At 54.3% G+C, this 22,029-nt stretch overlaps 7 protein-coding genes across 7 annotated transcripts; 4 read left to right on the top strand and 3 right to left on the bottom strand.

Moving 5' to 3' along the window:
* Window positions 1-948: 948 nt before the first annotated feature.
* Window positions 949-1,496, bottom strand: QC762_0024690 (uncharacterized protein; the record flags this gene model as incomplete). Its single annotated transcript, XM_062883137.1, has 2 exons — window positions 949-1,126; window positions 1,396-1,496. 2 exons carry the CDS (start codon window positions 1,494-1,496, stop codon window positions 949-951), a joined length of 279 nt encoding a protein of 92 aa, XP_062749958.1.
* Window positions 1,497-1,936: 440 nt separating this feature from the next.
* QC762_123810 (uncharacterized protein) lies at window positions 1,937-3,895 on the top strand (the record flags this gene model as incomplete). The annotated part of the gene is made up of 1 exon (XM_062886802.1): window positions 1,937-3,895. One exon carries the CDS (start codon window positions 1,937-1,939, stop codon window positions 3,893-3,895), a length of 1,959 nt encoding a protein of 652 aa, XP_062749957.1.
* A 356-nt stretch (window positions 3,896-4,251) lies between these two features.
* Window positions 4,252-5,952, bottom strand: QC762_123800 (uncharacterized protein). The gene is made up of 2 exons (XM_062886801.1): window positions 5,211-5,952; window positions 4,252-5,106 (listed from the first exon to the last, which is right to left on the bottom strand). Exons 1-2 carry the CDS (start codon window positions 5,533-5,535, stop codon window positions 4,511-4,513), a joined length of 921 nt encoding a protein of 306 aa, XP_062749956.1. The 5' UTR covers window positions 5,536-5,952; the 3' UTR covers window positions 4,252-4,510.
* Window positions 5,947-9,998, top strand: FOX2 (bifunctional hydroxyacyl-CoA dehydrogenase/enoyl-CoA hydratase fox2). Its single transcript, XM_062886800.1, has 4 exons — window positions 5,947-7,063; window positions 7,129-8,352; window positions 8,405-8,827; window positions 8,956-9,998. The coding sequence occupies exons 1-4, from the start codon at window positions 6,905-6,907 to the stop codon at window positions 9,829-9,831; spliced, it is 2,682 nt and encodes an 893-aa protein (XP_062749955.1). The 5' UTR covers window positions 5,947-6,904; the 3' UTR covers window positions 9,832-9,998.
* A 1,279-nt stretch (window positions 9,999-11,277) lies between these two features.
* Window positions 11,278-14,361, bottom strand: MEF2 (Ribosome-releasing factor 2, mitochondrial). The gene is made up of 2 exons (XM_062886799.1): window positions 13,829-14,361; window positions 11,278-13,767 (listed from the first exon to the last, which is right to left on the bottom strand). Exons 1-2 carry the CDS (start codon window positions 14,091-14,093, stop codon window positions 11,474-11,476), a joined length of 2,559 nt encoding a protein of 852 aa, XP_062749954.1. The 5' UTR covers window positions 14,094-14,361; the 3' UTR covers window positions 11,278-11,473.
* A 71-nt stretch (window positions 14,362-14,432) lies between these two features.
* On the top strand, window positions 14,433-17,130 carry VPS17 (Vacuolar protein sorting-associated protein 17). Its single transcript, XM_062886798.1, has 3 exons — window positions 14,433-15,368; window positions 15,429-15,882; window positions 15,946-17,130. Exons 1-3 carry the CDS (start codon window positions 14,820-14,822, stop codon window positions 16,845-16,847), a joined length of 1,905 nt encoding a protein of 634 aa, XP_062749953.1. The 5' UTR covers window positions 14,433-14,819; the 3' UTR covers window positions 16,848-17,130.
* Window positions 17,131-20,688: 3,558 nt separating this feature from the next.
* On the top strand, window positions 20,689-21,256 carry QC762_123765 (uncharacterized protein; the record flags this gene model as incomplete). The annotated part of the gene is made up of 2 exons (XM_062886797.1): window positions 20,689-20,963; window positions 21,056-21,256. Exons 1-2 carry the CDS (start codon window positions 20,766-20,768, stop codon window positions 21,254-21,256), a joined length of 399 nt encoding a protein of 132 aa, XP_062749952.1. The 5' UTR covers window positions 20,689-20,765.
* Between the last annotated feature and the right edge of the window lie 773 nt (window positions 21,257-22,029).

The following is a 22,029-nucleotide window of genomic DNA, read 5'->3' as shown; positions in this document are numbered from 1 at the left end:
CGTGCTGGGGTGCGCGCGCCTGCGGTATGTGTCTTTGGTGAGGAAGAGTATGAATGTAGAGTATCACACGACGGGAAGCGACAACTTGAGGATTGCTGATGGTGTGTGAATGGTAGTTTCTTGCATGCGCCGGCAGGAGGGTTGAAAATCGAGTTGATTAGAAATCGCCCCCCCATTACCGGAGTTATCATGGACAGTGGGGGAGCTTATCTTATCATGGCGCGGGGCATTTCCAGTGGGCGCGGTTGCGCTTGGGGGCGCTAAGACCAGGGTATCCCCGTTGGCTGCCGATCCCGGATCCTGATCCAACCAACATCTTCTTATTGGGTTCTCTCTGAAGCAACGCCTCCAACGTGTCCACAGGTTTAGTTAGGGATTGTAATGAGTTTGAAAGGAGAAAAAAGAGAACAGTAAGCAGAGTAAAAACAAGATTCATATCGATAGCATTACTCGATGGACCTGCTGGCAGCCTTCCTGTTTCCCGCCCCATATCAGCTCCGGTACAGTTCTGCTGTTCTGGGCATCTAGATGCAGAATGGATTTGAAGGTGCTCGGTAGATATTCAACAAGTACCTGACACCGACGGCAATTGACGACATTAGCTTGGTGTAAACTACCGCCACAAGGATAGGTAGACCGGTGGTATCCCCGATACCATCACTTCACCCTTTGGTCATGGCCCGAAAGGACTTTAGGAATACGGCCTCGAGCCCCGGGCCTATTGTATGTGGATGCAACCAACCATGGCGATGTTCCTTACAGTATAACCTCGCACATCAAAAGCATCCCCCTGCCGGAATTTCTTCCAAAGACGATGCCATAAGAGGAGGTTTATGAGATCCTAGTCAGGTGACCAGATATCGGCAAGCCTGACTCACGGATGCAAGCTGAATAAGGGACATGAAGCATTCTTGAGAGAGGGAGGGTATGGCAGACCACATACACTCTTCAGACAGGCCAATTGGGCGCGTCTCTGAGTGCTCTCAATCGGAGACAAGTATGGTCTTCCACCCCGATTCTCAAGTCCTGGTCCATGGTGTGGTGCGGCATGTACTCGACTGACACCTGTACTTTCGCGCTCATGTCTTGATTGGACCTCATAATCTCAACGTACCAATCATGTAATCTGAAATGCAGGTTAGCCCAAAATCGAAGCAAACGGGGAGGGTGTCTTCATTATTAGGCGTCTATGGGCGTATCTGAACTGTGTTCGAGCGCGGGGGACGTTAGGTAGATATGTGCAGAGGATGCATGGCTCGGCTGGGTTGGACGCGACCGTTACTCACATCTTTTCAAGCAATGGGATTTGTCAATGGGAGAATGATGCGGTTGTGGGAAGAGGATGGGGCAACCTTTGAATCCAGCTGCGAACTAGTTTGGGCAGGGCAAGCTCACTTGACAACGTGTCGGAGAAGCAATCTGCAGGTTGAGCCATCCATCATCCCTGTAACATGGAAGCCGCAGCGGTTGCCCATTGGAACCACGAAGTCAACCATGTTGCCGTCTCCCACTCTCAAAGTGGAACGAACGAGGCCAGAACCATCAGCACTCAATTCCGACCTCCCCATACCTACAGTGACATTCTAAAAATGAAGAAACCCCACGGCTGTGCCCCTTTCCCCTCACGCACATGGCTGCCGTTCTTTTCTTTCAACCCAACTGCTGTCGAATCATCGAATTGCAGGCGTGAGCCCAACGGTGCACACCACCCATCCATTCATCCAGCGCGAGCTGGACTCATAATAATAACAAGCCAGCTCACAGCTTTCCTTTCGGGACCTCGTTCCCAACCTGCCCTGAGTTTGAATCTTTGCCCGTCATAAACGCGTCCTGCGGGTGTCGTTTGTCGCTGACTGATGGTTGGCTGCGCTGCCGCATAGTTCCCATCTTCCCCACGTAAACAAGTAAACAACAACCAGCGTCAACCTGCGTCTTCATGCGAATGAGGATGATGCCTACGGCAAAAAAGAAGCTCGGGGCAATCGGTCTTTTTGGGAGAACGGGGGGAGATAGTAGTCCTAGGGCAGGAGCTGTGGGCCTGCCAGCAACATCCGCACCTGCCAGTGCTTTGTCTGGGAAAAACCATCCGCTGAGCAACGGCCACGCTACGAACAATGCACAGCAACAACAACAACCACTTCCACAGTTGCAACCCCCCCATGAAATCCTCGCGACAGGTCGGCAACTGGACAAACACGACACGCCTGGAACTGCAACGGCAGCTTCCCGCTCAATACCGGTGTTCAAGGGTTTGAGTGGTCATTACTCCTCCGTCGCGCCCTCCACCCACCACCACGGCCAGCCGCCACCGACATCAATGAGTAGGAGCCTCCCTGCACAACACTTTCATCCGATGCAGCGGACCCGGACTACGGCCTCGGACACGGCCGCTTGTGAGCCCCCACGTGGACAGAACGCCTGGGAAGACTCGACTGTAGCCTCCATGTTCAACGACACCGAGAGCAGGGCTGCTTCTGATAGAACTCACACGCGTCAGGCCAGCAATGCTCGCCCGTTCAGCAGCACTGACGCTGCCGGCGGATTCCCACCTCCTGTGGGTACATATCAACGCCAACACCAAGCACTCCCACCACCACCGGCACCTGCCCAGACCAGCCGGAGGGAACTTCAGCATCACCAACCCCATCAGCATCAACAGCAACATGGGCCCACCAATGAGAACCTGCCATTTGTTATTGCCGACAATGGCATGCTTACGGTAGTTGCTGCACCCCATCACCAAAGCGCCGTTCCTGTAACCAGCAGTACAGCGGCCACTATCCCGCCTGGCAGTGACAAGACTGATGATGCATATCACGATGACCGGTCCATCTATGAGACCCCCACTAAGAACAGTGCACTGAGACGCACCCGTCTCCCTTACCGTGACACCCGTGGTCTCAAGAACGCCACCTACTCACCCAGTGGAAGTCAGTACTCTCCCAGGCGTGCTGGGAGCGTTTCCATGTCTCCAGAGAGAGCAGTTGAGGCGGGTGAGCATCTCGAGCAGGTCCGTCTCGAGGAGAGAAGGAAACGAGATCGTGAAAGGCAACGTGAGCGCGAGCGCGAGCTAGAGCGCCAGAGAGAAAGAGAGGTTGAGCAGGAGCGTGAGCTGCAGCATAAGCGATCAACCATCTTTGAGAACCTGACGCCTCTCGAGTTTGACGACGACCACAATTTCAACGACACCCGTGCCGGGGTTCTCGCTACCACCAGCGGCGTTGACCCGGAGGAGCTAACGGAGGCCCTCCAAAACACGCCGCGTGTCGCCACCCGGAAACTGCCTCCCCCTGTCCTCCCTCTTCCTCTTGCAGTCAAGAAAGACCTGGTAGCTACCGCCGCGATTTCTGCTCCGCTAGGTCGCACCAACAGCTCCAACCGTCGCATTGTCAAAGAGCCCCTGAAGCCGGCAACGAAATCTCTCAAGCGCCGACAGAGCCTGGATTACAACGACGCTGAGCTACACAGGATGAGCTATTCTGATCTGCGAAACGAGGCCTTCGATTTTGACCCGCAGGCGGCAGCTGTCATTGAACAACAAACAGCCATGAAGCAGCAACAGCCTCCGCCGCATCCTGGTGGCAGCATAGAGCAGAGAATGGAGTACTACAAGAACCAGGGAAGCATAGACCAGCACCAATTTTTCGCGCGTATCTCTGTTGATGAGTGGGACGAGGCAGGCGACTGGTTTCTGGAGCAACTCGGCGCAGTGGTGCAAAAGTTTAGGAAGGCGAGGAGGGATAAGAGGCAGCTTATCACCCAGTTCGAGGATGAGATATCTGCCAGAGAGGAGGCGGTCCGCGGGAAGGTTGAGGGAATTGGGCGGACCCTGGAGGACTTGAAACACGAGGGTCAGACCATGATGCAGGGTAAAGATGCCGACCTGGAGTTTTAAAGGCCGTCGACGGATAAGTGGCAGGCAGGCAGGGTGTACTTTGTGGTGTTGATGGGGCTACGGATAGGTAGGCGTAGGCGTGCCGGTGTGTGTATAGGAAGCTGACCATATCTTCTCGTCTCTATGGGTTCTTCTCATTGCTTCATTGAACTTAATCAACGACCGACAGTGACTGGGGCGGCAGCCCTGTTTTTAACGACAGTAACGAATCTAACGCGGAACGTCACGGAACTTGTCAAAACATTGCATGACTATGGGGAAAACATGATTAATGAAATTACGACACGATTTTATGGCACGGAAGAAGGAAAGACTTGCGCACGACGGATGAGGCTGGAGGAAACGGTGGATAGGTGGTGACCTTTTGTCTGTCTGTCCATATGCAGTGGAGCTGTGCTGGGCTATTTCTTTTCTTGCTGTGTATTACTTTTTCTCAACAGGGCCCCGGCCTGTCTACTCTACATGGTTCGTTTATGTACAATGATAATGTTGGCGTGATTACTACTTCCCCGTTGGTCGCTGCAGTGCCAAAGCTAATGTACCCCAAGTATGATACCCCTAGAGACAGACAGCCATCTATGAATGAAAATCGCCAGGATATATGGCAGCAGATTGTCAAATCACCAAAGATTCCTTGACCGCTCTGTCTCTCCCCACCACCAACCTCAGCTGGCACGCCTTTTTTCTCTCGCCAAGCACCCCGTTCCTGATCCCGTCGATGTACAACTCATAAGCTGGGAAGTAGCAATCCACAAACTTCCTTACCTGCTCATCTGTCATGCCACCTTCGACCCCCTTCTCTCGCCGCAGGCCTTGCTCCTGCTGGATCCTCCACTCATACACCCAGCCTAGATCCTCGGCATCAACGTGCACGAAGGCGTCAAACTGGTCCCATATCTGTTGATACTTCTCCAAGCAGGAGTTGATAAACATCAAATGAGCCGGCAAGTGCCGGTGGAGCGTCTTGCTTGTCGGAGAACAATACTTGGCTTCAAGAGCAACAGGCGACAGCGGACGGAATCCAACGAGCCAGCCCTCAAGAATCACAATCTTGGGTGGGGAGGTGATATGAGTCCAGGTTGAAGGAGGTGCGCGGTCGCCTAGGCCGGAGAATAGAGACTTGTCATAGCTGGGGACGTGGATGCCCTCGGGAGGGAAGGGTGATGTGAGTGAGGAGAGGAAGGAGGTCAACAGGGGAATATCATGGGTTCCTGCTCGGAAGGGTTAGGGATACATGCGAGTTTTTTGCAATCGACTGGATAGGGGGACGGAGGGCCAAGACATCGGTCGGGGGATCAGGAAAAACACAACGTACCGGGTTCCCCACGATACTGCACCAGCTGGTTGTCCGGGTTGGCCGCCGCCAGGGCTAGCTGGTCGGCATGCGTCAGGTAGAAATCGTCGATGCTCACGACAAGCGTCGGGAGCCCCTCCCGGCTCTGCAGGGTCTCGGCCAGGGCCCGCACCAGCGTCGTTTTGCCCACCCCTTGGACCCCGTTCAGGCCGATGATGAATGGCCGGGAGGTGTTTGGGTGCTGTTTTTGGTAGGTCTCGATTCGTGACAGGATGAATGGGATGCAGATGGGCGATTTATCGTCCACGATTCGCGACTGCAGCGGAACGTCAAAAGATTGTGCCATTCTTGCTTTTGCTTTCTTATAGCTCTGTTCTGTACGAATGGTAGCTCCGGGCGTTGCTCTTCGCTTGGGCTGTCCTGGAGATACCAAAAGCGGAGAAAATGAGAGTGTAAAAAGCAGAAAGACTACACTGTTGCTGGTTCGCTACGTAACAAAACACGGATACAGCTCTCTCGAAGATTAAGGTTGGTGTTGCAGATGTTGGACCTGTGGTCCAGCGACACAGCTGCAGCCTTGCAAAGCCTCGACGTCTTGAAAAGGACCAAAGCGATGACGACAGCGGGCAGCTTCTGGAGCGTGGGAGTGGGTCGAAGCCGCAATTGGTGGGGATGGAAAGTGTGGGGAAAAGGATTTCTCCGCGTTTAGAGGTTGGGGTTTGCGCTTTCTTCATTCTTCCAGGCGGGCCAATCCCGTTCAGCTATAAGGCTCGAGCTGACAGCAAACTCTGGATCTTTCGCCGATGTCCGCCATGCGTCGGCATCTGTGAGAAGGAAGGTATTGGTCTCATCGAGCTGGCTATCGAAGCCCCTGAGACTCTCGGTTTAGCAAGTAGAAGCAGGTCTTTGCACAGCTTGGTAGCCCCGAACTCAAGCTGACCTCGCTTGCTGCCACACAAAGCTCGACTCATGTGACTCTGCGCCAGGGTCACTCCGGCTTACCACATGTCGAACTCGGCCTTGCACGTCCGACGGGCCCAGAAATAGCCCAGGCCCTCCGAGTGGTCCGGTCCGTCCGGGCAGTCCTGGATTTGTCTTTATAACCGAACCGAGTTGACATCTCATAGTCTGTTCAGAAGAGATGCCAAGGTCGGTCCCCGGCAACACATAACGTTGACTATTATGACTCGTACATAAGTGTCGTTCCCGGACGGAAAACCACAGGCTTCTGGGCAGGCATAGAAACCCTGAAGGGAAAACTGCAGCAGCTCAACATTAACCCCGGCTGGGCTGTTGGGGATAAGCTCTCCCGCTGCAAGTCCTCACGGGGTTTGAGGCTTGGGATGGACGGATTCAACAGGGGGATGGGTCGAATTGCAGAATGGCATGTGAAGAAATGGAACCTGGAGAAAGGGAACTGCTGGGGGTACTAGCGCCCCCGCTCTCGGCAAAACAGACGGCTGTGGAGAATGGAATGCGGCCACTGGCAACCGCGTGTGCCTCGGCTTAACAGTCCGGCAGCACTGGGACACAGGGGGACAGGGGTCATCTGGCTGCCCTCCAGCACACCTGCCGACGTCAAAGGACACCCACGGGTCTTTATTAGAAGACAGATGCATCCGGCTCGTTATTAACCGCCATTCGTATAGTTTTACCTCACGAATCTAATCCCTCTCCTTTTCCTTCACCACCATTCCTCACACCACACATACACAATGGCGGAACAGTTGAGATACGACGGCCAAGTCGTTGTCGTCACCGGCGCTGGCGGCGGTCTCGGCAAGGCTTATGCCACTTTCTTTGCGTCTCGCGGCGCCAGTGTCGTTGTCAACGACCTCGGCGGCTCTTTCAAGGGCGAGGGTAACGACTCCAAGGTGAGTTCTTCCGTGCCAGCCTTCAATCTGATATTGGCAATCGCTGACAGTGTTTTGTCATGCAGGCTGCCGATGTTGTCGTCAACGAGATCAAGGCCGCCGGTGGCAAGGCCGTTGCCAACTACAACAGCGTCGAGGATGGTGACAAGATCATCGAGACTGCTATCAAGGCTTTCGGCCGCATCGATATCCTCATCAACAACGCCGGTATCCTCCGCGATGTCAGCTTCAAGAACATGAAGGATGTGGACTGGGACCTCATCATGAAGGTCCACGTCAAGGGCAGCTACAAGTGCGCTCGTGCCGCCTGGCCTCACTTCCGCAAGCAAAAGTTCGGTCGCGTCATCAACACCGCTTCTGCTGCTGGTCTGTTCGGCAACTTCGGCCAGGCCAACTACTCCGCCGCCAAGCTCGCCATGGTTGGCTTCACGGAGACTCTCGCCAAGGAGGGTGCCAAGTACAACATTATCTCCAACGTCATTGCTCCCATTGCTGCCAGCCGCATGACCGAGACCGTCATGCCCCCAGATGTTCTCGCGCTCATGAAGCCTGAGTGGGTTGTGCCCCTCGTTGCCGTTTTGGTTCACAAGAACAACACTAGCGAGAGCGGTTCTATCTTCGAGGTCGGTGGTGGTCACATCGCCAAGCTCAGATGGGAGAGGTCCAGCGGCCTGCTCCTCAAGTGCGACGACACCTACACCCCTGGTGCCATTCTCAAGAAGTGGAACAAGGTCACCGACTTCTCCAACCCACAATACCCCAGCGGACCCAACGACTTCCTCACCCTTTTGGAGGAGTCTCAGAAGCTCGGCCCCAACGAGCAAGGTGAGAAGATTGACTTCACTGGCCGTGTTGCTCTCGTCACGGGTGGCGGTGCTGGTATCGGCCGTGCTTACTGCTTGGCCTTTGCCCGTGCTGGCGCTTCCGTTGTTGTTAACGATCTCGTTAACCCCGACGATGTTGTCAATGAGATCAAGGCCATGGGTGGAAAGGCTGTCGGTGCCAAGTACTCCGCCGAGGACGGTGATGCTGTTGTCAAGGTTGCCATTGACACCTTTGGCCGTATCGATATCGTAATCAACAACGCCGGTATCCTTCGCGACAAGGCTTTCACCAACATGGACGACAACCTCTGGGACCCAGTCATGAACGTCCATGCCCGCGGTACCTACAAGGTCACCAAGGCTGCCTGGCCCTACTTCCTCAAGCAGAAGTACGGCCGTGTTGTCAACACCACCTCCACCAGTGGTATCTATGGCAACTTCGGCCAGGCCAACTACGCTGCTGCCGTAAGTCTTTTCGTGGAACGTGAGATGGTTTGAAATGCTAACTTGAATGTAGAAATGCGCCATTCTCGGCTTCTCTCGCGCTCTTGCGCTCGAGGGTGCGAAGTACAACATCTTCGTCAATACTATCGCCCCCAACGCCGGTACTGCCATGACCAAGACCATCCTTCCCGAGGAGCTTGTCCAGGCCTTCAAGCCCGACTACATCGCTCCTCTCGTCCTCGCTCTCTCCAGCGACAAGGTTCCCAACCCCACCGGTGGCCTCTACGAGGTTGGCAGCGGTTGGGTCGGCCAGACCAGGTGGCAGCGCACTGCTGGTCACGGCTTCCCCGTCGACGTTCCCCTGACTCCTGAGGAGGTTGTCAAGAACTGGAACGACATCATCACCTTTGACAACCGCGCCGACCATCCCGCGAAGACCCAGGACAGTCTCGAGAAGATCATGGCGAATATGGAGAACAAGTCCGGCTCGGGAAAGGTATGAGCACCCCATTTTTCATGTACCATAGTCACCATATAGTGTTTTGTGTAGAATAATGATGGAATGATGTATGAGCCTTCAACGTTTTGAACTTGATCTCTAACTGCTGTTGTGTCAATTTTCAGAGCGCCGGCGGCGATAACAAATACCTCCAAGCCCAGCAAGAAGCCCTCAAGACTGAGAGCAAGGGAACTGAGTTCAACTACACTGAGCGCGACATCATGCTCTACAACCTTGGTATCGGTGCCAAGCGCACCGATCTCCGCTACGTATTTGAGGGTGCTGAGGACTTCCAGGCCATCCCCACCTTCGGCGTCATTCCCCCATTCGATACCGAGTTCCCCTACTCGTTTGACGACCTCGTTCCCAACTTCAACCCCATGATGCTCCTCCACGGCGAGCAGTACCTCGAGGTCAAGAAGTACCCAGTCCCCACCGCCGGCAAGCTCATCTCCAAGGGTAAGCTCATCGAGGTTGTTGACAAGGGCAACGCCGCTATTGTCAGGCAAGGAATCACCACCACCAACGCTGAGACTGGCGAGGAGATCTTTTACAACGAGATGACCGTCTTCCTCAGAGGGTGCGGTGGTTTCGGTGGGCAGAAGAAGCCTGCTGACCGTGGCGCCGCTACCGCTGCCAACAAGCCCCCCGCTCGCACCCCGGATGTCGTTGTCGAGGAGAAGACCACTGAGGAGCAGGCCGCCATCTACCGGTTGTCCGGTGACTACAACCCCCTCCACATCGACCCCGGCTTCGCCAAGATGGGTGGCTTCAAGGTGCCCATCCTCCACGGCCTGTGCTTCTTTGGTATTGCTGGCAAGGCCGTCTACGAGAAGTTTGGCAAGTTCAAGAACGTCAAGGTCAGATTTGCGGGCACAGTAAACCCCGGTCAGACCCTCGTCACCGAGATGTGGAAGGAAGGAAACAAGGTCATCTTCCAGACCAAGGTCAAGGAGACTGGCAAGCTGGCTATTGGCGGTGCCGCGGCGGAGTTGCTTTAATTCAAGTGATGATAGAACGTGGGTGTAAATAAATTTGAGGGACAGAATGTGTATGATTATAGTAAAGCTGAAGGAGTCAGACAGACAGATATCATAATTGGATAGGAATGGAAGTGTGGTCCAGTCACACAGATTTTATGTTTACACCTTCCAGGTTTCTGTTGACATCTAGCTTGCAGCCCATATCAAGTCTCGTGGTATCCACTTTTACCCCTATTTGACCCTTATCATCAGGTCAACATTACCCACAAAAGTACATGTCGATTCAGGTATCACACATGCAACGATTTTGTAGGCCTGACAAGTAAGCAGCCCATGGAGGAGATCAAATCTAAAGCACAATGCGTCTTTCTCCGGGTTCTCTTGTTCGGCAGCTTAGAATTGAAATGAGAGAAGGTAACAAACAAAAATGTCCTCCAAAGTTCGAGCCTATTGTTCCGGAAACTTGAAGCAGCTCAGGTCGAAGAGTCCTGACCTCTATGCAATGCCTGAACTTCGTACTACCAAGTGGGAAAACCGAGAGCCACCCTGAGATAAGCTAGTTTATTTCTGTAATAGGTGCAATCCCGTCCGAGAGCGGCTCTTTTGGTAGGATAATAATTGGTAAAGCAATGGACAAGCAGCAATCTATTCAAGTCACCAGACTGACATCGGATAGACTACCTACCCAGTCGCGCATTTTAGTAAATGTTTTTTGTTCGATTCATGAGCAAAAAGAGAACTCAAGCTCAAGGCTGCCCAAGGCGCCTGCTAAGGTATCCGTTTTATGCCACGTTGGAACCAAATCGGGTTTGCCACGAGTACAAAATGTAAACATGTCGAATATGCCTGTAACTGTACTCTGAATGTAGTGGTTAGGTGAGGTGAAATTACTGCAAGATATTCCCTTGTCTAACTCCTTGTACCTCACCTCTATTAACTGTCTTGTCTTGGTTCGGCAGTGCCCAGACCCGATGGATCTGTAGTATAACACAACCAACAACCAACGGCCAAGCTTGCATTCATTGAACCCCCATCCCGCCAATCCAATCCAATGTTCTAAACTACCACCCTTCCTGACTCTTCCGTTTAGTGCTCCCGTTTCCCTTTTAACATCTAAACCCCCACATTATCTGACCCCCACACGGCAGCACTCCTCCCGTCCCATGGATGGACTCAACCGCAACCCCCATCCGTGTATTAAACATCAATCCGGATAAAGTCAGGGGACCAAAAGGCAGAAGCACAGACTTGTCCGTCCCGCTGGTACTGTCGTAAAGGTGGGGGTCAAACACGGAAACGACTGCCACCTCGCCCTCCTGCTTGAGAAAGTGAAATGGCACGTTGCGGTTTAGAGCTCCTGACCGGTTCATGGCGTGTCGTGATATCAGTCTTGTTGGTTTGGCCTGCTCTTTGTCATGACAGGGAGGCCCAAGCGCTAAGGTCTTTGGCCGACACCGGCTACCTTATCCGTTTATGGCTTTACGACGAAGCTGTAGGCATGGCACCCTGACGGGAACGCCGCGGAGATTTGTACCAGTACTTTGATACTTCAGTTGTGTTGTATACAACCAGTCTGACTTTATTCTTGCAGCATCCTTTACAACATGGTAACCAAGCAAGCCAAATACGACACGGATATTTTTTCACCCAGCTTCCAGGCTCAACCTTCCAAAGCAAGAGCCTTTTCCCTTGGGCCAGTCACAAGCTCAAACTCACCCGGATCCAGGGTAAGGGTATGCCTGCCGCCCGTCATGCTCCTCAGATGCCCATCGTACTTCATCATCTCCTTCAGGGGAGCCTTGCCCATGATATGCAACATCCTCACACTGCCGCTCATCTTCTTACCCTCGTCCCTCAGACTCTGCACACCCTCATACGGATCAGGAGGAACATAGACCCTGGTCAGGTCAATCCTTTCCCCGCCCTGGCCGTCCACGCTACCAGAGTAGTCATCCTCTTCGGGCTTGCGCACCTCCATCACCTGACCGCCGCGCGCAGAGCTAATATCGTGCTGAATGGCATGCGATGCTTCTTCGGGGCAGTGAATGGTAAAGTTTGTAAAAGGCTCCAGTATACCGACTTGAGCGTTCTCATGAGCTTCCTTCAGCGCGGCGCGCACAGCAAAAAGCGCGGCGTTGGTGATGTGCCCACCCGTAGAGTTCTTACTCCAGTCCTTCTCTGGGTCAAAGGTAATGTGAACATGACACTTTCTAACAGGGGCGCTGCGGCGGGGACCGCGGGAGAGGCCGGCGATGGCGCCGTTGAATAGCTGCTGACGGACTGTCTCGGTGTCAAATGGAAGCTCATCCGTGTCTTCGGGCAGAGGAATCGAGACGTGAATAACATTGCCGTCGCGCTCGATACTGGACTCAAGCAGAGTGTCGTGGTGGCACGCCTCGAGGGGCTCGAGAAGGACTGTACAAGCAGCTCTGCCAGCAACACCACGGAGAGCACGGTCGTACTCATGATGGTGGGGGCGAGTGGGGGCAAAGAGGCATTCCGAGTACTCAACCTCAATATCACCCCAGATGGCCGTCTCCTTTTCGATCTTGTAATGCGTTAAAAGGCGGTCTTGGGCGATCTCGAGGTGGAGAAGCCCCATGCCAGAAAGAATGAGCTGCTCCGATCTCTCGTCCTTGTGCCATCTAATACTTGGGTCCTCTCTGGAGAGACGTTGGAGGGCATCCACGATCTTGTCGCCAGCTGTCTTGGTATATGGTTCGATCGAGATAAAGGCGACCGCTGGAGGGGTCTCCGGGGCCTTGATGCGAACGCTCCTGTACGCCTCGGGAGCCTGTGCTTGGTGGCCCGGGAATGTCAACAACGTGTCTCCAGTGCGTGCTTGTTTGAGGCCAGTCATGGCCCCGATGTGCCCGGTTGGAAGGGTTGGGATGTCGTGGTAATCCTTGGCAGAAACATGCATGATGTTTTGCGGCTTCTCAAAGACGTTCATGTTGCTATTCCACATGTGGCTGCTTCTGCTGAGACTGCCATGATATGTGCGTACCCAGCTCATCAAGCCTCGTGCCCCGCTATCCACCACCTTGAAGACGTGAGATACCGACAATACTGGCTCTGGCTTTTGGTGCGGGGCGCCTTTCTTCTTCGGGGCCGTCTCCATGAATTCAGAGAACGTGACGGTCTTGGAACCTGTAATGAGACGCAACTCTGGCCGCTCAGAAGGGTTCGGGAGGTAGTCAACCACAGCTTCAAGTAGAGGTTGAACGCCGATGTTGGTCAGGCTTGAGCCAGCAAACACTGGGGTGAACTTGGCCTCTCCATCGATGATTAGCCGGCGGATAGCCTTTTTGATCGTTCCGGAAGACACATTGATGTCACGTTCGAGATACTCTTCCATAATGCCTTCATCCTGGTCCGAGAGCTTGTCAATCAACTGGAGACGGGCCTTCTCCATCTCATTCTTGAGGGCAGGGTTGTGTGTGGCGAGGGTCTCCTTCGGTACCACCGTCATGGCACCGGAATTCTTGGAGAATCTGAGGCCAACTTCATGAATGACATCGATAACACCAACGAATTCGTCTTTTTGCCACCAGGGAATCTGGCAGAGCAAAGGCCAGGTTTTGAGCCTGGCCGCCGCCTCTTGAACTGCTCGCTTGAAGGAAGCACCGTCGCGATCGAGCTTGTTCACATACAAGAGTCTGGGGATGTTAGAAAGATGGGCCGACTGCCAGACGCGCTCGGTATGGGTTTCAACCCCTTTTACACCATCCATGATACAGACGGCACCGTCGAGGATAGGCAGACAACGGTCGACCTCGTAACGAAAATCCTGATGGCCAGGGGTGTCGATGAGGTTGATGGTTTTTGACTCCTGACCGTTGGGTAAGACGGATTTTGGTGGCCATTGAAAAGTAACAGCGGCTGATTGAATGGTAATTCCTCTCTCCCTTTCCATGGGAAGGAAATCTGTCGTGGTATTGCCGTGGTCAACATCTAAAGGCTGTCAATATCTATGACTACCACCGGGGAGTGGGCGGAATGGTCCAAAGCATACTTCCAATATGCCTTGTACGGCCGCTGTGATAGAGCATGCGTTCCGTAGTCGTAGTCTTGCCAGCATCAACGTGGGCAATGATGCCAATGTTGCGGATGTTCTCAATCCTCGCCTCGTGGTGAGCATGTTCGGTTGCATAGCTCCGGATGCCTTTTCCAATTGAGCTGTTGGAATTGCACAGCCGGGCATTTTTTAGAACTAAGAGACGAAGCAAGAGCTTCCCCTGGCCGTGGCGGCAGGCATGGGATGAGACGGTGGTGAACATTCCCAAGCTTTGATCCCTTCGGCTCAGCTTGTTCGATACCAGGTATGCTGTGAGCCCACAAGAGATAAACTACCAACCCGAGGATAGCTTCAGTCAACGAGTCAGCAGCCAATCAGCTCTGCATACCAAGCTGCCGAGCTTACTGCTTAGGTCCTGTTGAACGAAGGGAAGGGGACCATGCCTCTAGACTAAAAGAAGACGTAGCCAGAAGGACAGCTGTTGATTTTCTCACTCGGAGATCGAACAACAGAGCTGTCTCTGCATTGAGTTTCGATTTTTAGAGCAGTCAGGCAGGGTAGCTTTAGGACAGGAGCTCAAGCTGCGAGCTTCAGGTGGACCGTGCGTACCCCGCTCCCAAATCCCAGCCATAGATCGCTTGGCGCTTCCATTTCCATTGTTTCCAGAGGGAGCAAGGCGCCGAACGACACAAGCCACCCGCGGTCACATCCAACCTCACCTCAGCTGCTTCACGCTGGACACGCCACGCTACGCTATACGGCCACAACGACGACGTGCGACTGGCCAAGTTACCTGGATCGAAACGAGTTGAATTATCAGAAACACTTGCTATTGTGGCCCGGCCACTCCCTCCAAGAGCTCCCCTGTCACACCGCACGTCATTGCCGGGACCGACAAGCTTCCCAACAACTGCGCAATAACTAGACCTCCCACGTCATCTCAACAGAACATCCGCATATCTTAGTTCGAACCACATAATAAACCGCCATGGATTACAGCGCATCGATACAAGACGACCATGCTGCCGAGGCTTCGCCTTGGGGTAACTCTCCCAGTTCCTCGCCCAGACAGGATCAGACCGGCTTCGGCTCCAGCATCGCCGGGCTGACGGGCGATGCCCCGCCCTCCCGTTACCGATTCCCCTCCCACAGCTCCAACAATGGTCTCCACGACGATGGCGGGTTCGGCGCAAGCGATTCTGATTATAAGCGACCAGACACTGCGAGCACTGTCTCAGCTGCCGAATCCCATGGCGTGGAGCCCAGTATGGACGAGCCGGGCGGCGTCCAGCATTACACGGAAAACCACGCTTCAGGGGCTGGCGACCATGGGCCATTATCTCCAGGACCTCAGCATCAGCATCAGCAGCAGCAACAATCGCAAAATCCTGCGGCCGAAGGGGCACCCCAGGGTCAAGACCGGCCGCAACAGCAGCAGCCCCGGCGATCGCAGGCGCCCCAGTTCAAATTGCAGGCCAAGATCACTGGGCTGGAACGGACGGGAAGGAAGGATCCTATTTTGAGATTTGATGTACATGTACGGCCCCTTTCTTGGTTATACGTCGTTAGGAACAAGACGGATGCTTACAAGAAAAAGACAAACTTCCCTGCCTTTAGAACGACACAGTACCGCGATGTACGCCGTCTCCACTCTGAATTCATCAAGCTTGCCGAGCACTTGATCTCGGCCAACCCCGAGGCTATTGTGCCGGCGGTACCGCCAGCTTTGACATCCGCCGGTGCGGGCACCGAGGAGGATGAGATTCGTGTCAAGGCGCTCCTCCAGAGGTGGTTCAACTACGTCTGCAGCAGCGAGGTGTTGGCCAGAGATCCTGAAATGGTGCTTTTTGTGGAGAGCGATTTCGGCTACAGCCCCATGGTAAAAAAGAAGCAGCCGGCAACTGGTGTGCGCAGAAAGATCTTGAAGCAGTTTGCCCCGCCCCCAGATGACACTCCTGAGCTGCAGGAGGCCCGCCCCATTGTCAAGCTATTTTATCTGGGAGCGATGGATGCCGGGCACAAGGTTGACAAGCTTGTCAAGTCACGCAGAGGTATGTGCCCGATTGTTCTTTGTTACGGTCAAGGAAACCCAAATCTCTGACGATGAACTCTAGGTCTCGGACTTGCCGAATCCGACTTTGGCGTCAAACTTGGCAACATGCACGTTCAAGAGCTCCATCCAGGGCTAGCCAATGCCTATCGCAAGCTAGGCAAGATCGTCCAGACCGTCGGCGACTTCCACGCCGCCCAAGCAACAGCTGAGGCTACCACAATTGGTGACCCCTTCCAATACCACTCTCAGGATGCCTTCATCGTCAAGGAGACCCTCACGAACCGCCAAATTTTGATTCGCGAGTTCCTCCAAGCCCAGGAGCAAACTCGCAGCAAACTCAACGCGGCCGACCGCCTCAAAGCCTCCTCCAATGTCCGCCGCGAGAAAGTCGACGAAGCGATCGGCGCCCTGCACGAAGCGCGTGAGACAGAAACGGCACTCTACCAAAAGACCACCCGCGTCACACAAAATTTGGTTCACGAACGGCGCAAGTGGTTCGCTCGCACGGCAGCCGATCTACGGCTCTCCATCCGTGAATACGTGATTCGCGAAATTGAAGCCGAAAGGCGCACACTGGCACTCCTCGAGTCTGTGCGACCCGACATTCGAGCGATCGACTCTAGCGGTGGGCTCTCGCGTCTCGGGAGAGAGGCTCATCCGCCTGTCAGACGGGTCAGCATGGCTACCTCCCAGGGACCCAAGGGCGACGCCTGGAGTGGTGTTCCTAGACGGCACGACAGCAACATGAGCAGGAGTGTCTCGGGAAGCTTTATGGCTGGCAGCGTTTCCGAGGAAGGGGAGGAAGGCGGAGAGGGCGGTCACGATCAGGGGGCAAGGACGCGGGCGTTGAGCGGTGGCGGCGGTTCGGTGGCTGGAAATCTGCCGGGTTTAGCGGAAGAGGACGACGAGGACAGGGTCGATGCGAGAAATGCGGCCAGTCGGTTGGCTACAAGCACCTTCTAACTTGTCAAAATTCTAAAGGATAAAGGAACATTGGGAGCGTGGTGTGGAAGAAATGTCTGTGATCAAGCAGGGGGGTCAACGAGTCGAGATATTACATGATGAAAAAGAACTATTGCCCAGAAGACGGGATGGCCGAAGATGCAGAAGTATGATGTAAGAGGGACACGACAGTAGTAGTCCCGCAGTAGCCAGCAAGCAAGTTAGAAGCAGCCGCAGCAGGAGGAAGATGACGATGCAGAAAATGCTCGGTTTACAACTCACGTACAGCAATGGTTACACTGCCCTCGGCTTGACTTCGGTGACACAACAGCATGAACCACGGGGGTCTTTTGGTAGCCTAAAGGCCATCTCTTCACACATGATACTGGACGAGTCAGCCTGTGTGTTTTTGATGACTTAAATGTTGTGATACCGAAGGAAAGGTGTGCTTGGTGGTTAGATTTTCCCTTATAGACGTTGGCAAAAGATTAGGTAATGGCTGATGGTTATGAAGAGGTAGCGGCTCGACTCCAGATGTACATGTATAGATACTTGCTCAAGGGTCAAAGCACTGTGCCGTCTGACAGTAGCATAGGTAGGGGACTCGTCTGATATCATGCCTCCCCGCAGGGAGGTATATGCTTCTCGAGGCGCGTTGGGCTGTTTCTATCAAACCCCTTTTTGGACGGATCTGTATCTATCTGAATATATTTTGTTCCGTCTGGGGGGGATCAACGACGTATGAAACCGGCAGTTGAACCTCTTCATCTATTCTTTTACCGCGTGTATTAAAAGCTAGATGACGACAGCAGACCAATGCCCATCTAGCAACATATGGGGAAACGGATTCGACGATGACGACACCAGGGCAGAGGGCGGCTCAAAACATGCTCGCTTGTAAGCTCCCCGTCCCTACCACACAGCTGTCAAGCTGCTACATCCGTTGCTCCCCCTACCTTTTTAAGCTTCCCGTTGTCATGCTCGGATCACATCACCAACGTCAGCGTCCAACCGGTAGACACACCCGGCAGGGCCGTCCCGTCCTGTTCGTGGGGGACGGGCAGCAAGCTACCAGCGAGCGGGGGCCCTTCAAAGTCCGAGTGAGCACGATACGGCCGGGCGCTCATGATCCCACTATACCGGCATACTTTTGGTTGTCGTCGACCTGTGTGGCAAAAGAACCGAGCACCAAAGTTAGCAACAGCGAACGGGCGCTTTGAGGCGAGGCCGAGGCTCCGGGGAAAGGGTCCGGAGGGCGGTCGCATAGAGCCTGCCGTCAACGTTGCTTTCACTGGCCACTGTTTTGGTTGCGAAGTCCAGGGGGCTCTCTTGGACCAGATCAGAAATCGAGGAAGCGAGCTCTGCACGCTCACCGCTTCGCCTATCCATCATCTCGGTAAGTGGTGTATTGTGTAGGTGCGGTGACAAACCTCCCTGGAAGATTTACCAGGGGGGTTTGCATGGTGGTGTCGTGCAGCTATATGTGTATGTACGGAATCCGTATAACCCTGTGTTTTTTATTATATCTGCAGGAGAGATGCAGGGTTTCCGGTGTACTCATCCGGTGCAGCCTCGTAGTGCCACGGGAGTGAATCCTGGTGTTCGTACGAGCGAGTATTGTTGGTACTGGTAACCTTTGCGAAAAACTCCATTAAAACACAGCTGCCGCTGCGAGCGAGGGGCAAGGCACCCAATGCCCTTCCAACATCTGCAGAACGCTAGCGAATTCCAACTCTTCTCGCCGGCGCACATGGGAACCAGATCGACTTTGCTCTCTGTGGAGGCAGGTCCGAATCTTCGCCGGAGCGACGGAAGCGGTTCCTAAGCATGTAGCTAGGCCTTCGGGAACCCGGAGCAGTTTGGCCCGATGCAACGGCAGGTGTTTGTGAATTTGATGGTGGGATTGGCCTACACTACGCCTTCCATGCAGACCTGGCGCCGATGGTCCCGGGTCCTGACAACGCCATCGGTTCCATAACAAGGAGCGGGGATACCAACCTACAGGCTAGGAGCCCCATGACGTGAAAGTTCATGGCGTGTATAGTCGTGGAATATCGGCCAGCTGGCCGCAAGCCCTGACGACCTGGACCGCTTTGCGAGTTGCGAGATAGGCACCTTGAGCAGCAGCATCTCCCGGCTTTCCTCATTAAGCGTTCCTTTTGAGGGAGACGTGTCTTGAACCGTCATGAGATACTGGCCACTCTGAAGCAACACTGCCGCGTGCGTTTGATGTATGAGCGGGATATTTGAGTTGTGCGAGAGCGCTCTGTAAGGAGTCGTTCTCGTCATCAGTCTCTTCAGTCATCGAGTGCTGGAAAATCTCGCCAGCTAGGATCTGCCTATCTTGGTCCGAAGTGCCTGGTGGCCCCACACGCCGCTCCCGCCCCTGCTAGCGCGATACGATGATGGAATCGTGGGGCAGGTCTGGGCGTTGTTGCTTTTTTTCTTCTTCGTCTTAGAGCCGCTGGTTGTTGGGTCGTCCAACCCCAGTTTTCTCCAACCTCATGTTCCTCGGTTGGGTTGCACAGGAGAGACCGAGGAAGCATCCGACAAAGATCCGGGTGCGTTCGATAAGGAGCATGTACGGAGTATGTACCTGTCCTGTTATCAGTCGTCTTGTCTGGAACTCAAGATCAACACGGCGTAATCGATCTCGGGCACCCACTGTGCGACCGCTGTTTCTTGTCGGTGTTTTGATAAGGACTCGATAAATGTGCATGTTCATATCGTATTTGGCTGTTGGGCCGCTTCCAGGGCCGCAGCATCCCGCCTCCGAGTAAGAGGTCTTCCGGCACTCACTCAGTCTTTGTGCAGCGGCGGCTGGACATCACCTCTCCCGAGATATACTTTCTTCGAGAGGGCAAATCACGGCGAATCTGGCTTCGTCAGCACTGCTGGAAGTTGGTGCTCCGTTTCAAATACCAAAAAAAGTGGAAGCTACCCCTGCCATGCCATGTGCGCAGGTTTCGCCATAGGGCCGGCAAAATACACGGTGCATATCGTTCATTTGCCTCCTCAGTTTGACAGCCCGTGGTTCCTGACCGCTAGAGTGATTTCTTCCGTGCTCGGCATGAATCGTTCGCAGGACATTTCTAGATCCGGACAGACTCATCACAGACTGGTCAGAATTCGAGCCATGTCGAGCGAGCTGTTGTCGTCGTAGCCGTTGAGATATCAACGGGTCCCCGGTCGTATTGGGGCATGTTGACCGGCCCACTTCCGGGCCGTTTGGAACGAACCCATGCTCTGTGGTGGAGCGGGGTTAGCAACATGTGGGGTTCAAGAATTTGGAGAGCTATACTATGAGGCTAGCGAGTGATCTCCAAGGGGTTTCCTTCCACCGCGTCGATCTGCCACAGATAGAGAGCTCTACCTCCAACACAAAAAGCATCAGCGTACGCACAGCCAGAAAATATGTACAAACGAGGCAGGTTTCCGAGCTGAGCTGGAGAACAGCTTTTGGGTTGCACCCGGGAGGCTACTTCACTGTGCGGAGACACATCCGTTCCCCAGAGCGACCCCAACCGCGGCCCGGCTCTTCCCCAGGAGATGTCAGCACTTTGTCACTCCCGGATCGCGTTATCGGCAGCGCGGCAGGGGAAAAGCGAAAAAGAAAAAAAAAAGACGAAGGTGCAGAGAACCAACAGATAGGGTTCTTGCCTTCAACCTGGAGTGAGTACCTAGGATAGACGCGGTAGCCGTAGATACCTAAGGTAGGTAGGTACCTAGGCAAGGCAGGTGCCCTGTACCTAGGTACCGCGCAATCTTCATGATTGACTCGAGCGTTTCATTCTTTTCCGTCTCTCTCCAGGTTTTTATCCCACCTACCTCGCTTTGCCTACATCTGGCTTGCCCCTCTAACTCGTCATCGACGCCATTCACAGCCCAGATGCGAACACCGCATCCCCACACACCCTTCTCCAACCCCCTGCCCCATTCATGGTTCCTCTAGACTTCTCGTCCCTCCCCGTCCTCTCTCCGTCCACCCATCAAAACAGCTTGACACCTTTGACCCAAGTCCGCGATCGCTCTTGGGAGTGCACAACTCGGCCCACACCACCTTCGGCTCTACAGGCATCCTCTGCTCCCCATCGGTGTAAAGCTCTTCACGAGCATCTCTCCACCTGCCGGGGCGAGGTGAGGGTTCTGCTGCTTCTACATATATCGTCATATCCCGGACGACGTTGTAGTGGCCGGGAGTTGTGTAGCCTCGCTAAACACTGGAACAGCCGGCCCTGGGCACCCGTCTTCCGTCTGATATTACCGTTACCGCCGACTTACCCTGTCCCCGTTGGCGGTCGACCTGGCTTCTATTCTCATCGTTCTTACTCTTCTTCCCTCGGCCGCAAGCCGTTGTCGGCTTCGCAATCTGCCGGTTTACCTCTTCCCGGTTATTGTTGTCTGAGCACCCAGCCTCTGGCGATAAGTGATAGGTGCCCTAGCTGTCTGCAGACAAGCCGCGGCCAAGTAGCCGTACTTGACATATACATGCATGTTGCTGCATGGAAGCCAGCTATTCGTTCCTCCATTGCGTTGAGATCCCGGCACTCTGTGCCCTTCTCGGACAGTACCTCATTTTTGTCGAAAGCGGTCCACTCAGACGGTTTCGAGCAGACCCAGACGGGAAAGACCCTCGCCCCAAGTGCTCCCGGATCGCACCAGGACTGGCCTGGCTGGTCTCCAACATACTCTGTTCCTCGACAGTTGCGACTCTGGAACGTGCTCAAGGTACCCATACTTGCCAGGGGCCTGCGGTGCGTATCCCGTTCTCCCGCATCACCCAAGGTGCCAGTACACAGCACGCCGCCACCACAGTTCACCTACCGTACTTGCACACAGCTGCCACAGCATATACATACACATACCTGCACATATGTCCACATCAAAAGTGCAGAGACGCAGAAGCCAAACAGTGGCGCTGGTGGGGATTCTCGGTGCTTTTGAACCGCCTCCGGCGCCGGATGGGTGAAGCTTTTCTACCCTTGAATGTCGCGATGCTGCGTCCTCGGACATGGATGATGGGATGTCCTGCCGAAGCAACAAACCCTCGTTAACCTCCTTGCATGAGATCCCGAGATTATGGAGCTTCTCTCTGCGCTGCTATGGAGCGCATGGATGGTCCCTTAAGATTTGCTCCCTTGTGCAGAAGTAGAGATAACTAGTCGATATCTGACTGGGTGAGCCGGCTGCTTCAAAGTGGTGC

This window comes from Podospora pseudocomata (assembly GCF_035222375.1).
Source record: "Podospora pseudocomata strain CBS 415.72m chromosome 1 map unlocalized CBS415.72m_1, whole genome shotgun sequence".
Taxonomy (NCBI): Eukaryota; Fungi; Ascomycota; class Sordariomycetes; order Sordariales; family Podosporaceae; genus Podospora; species Podospora pseudocomata.
Note: the sequence above shows the minus strand (reverse complement) of the source record. Positions and strands in the feature narration are given on the sequence as shown.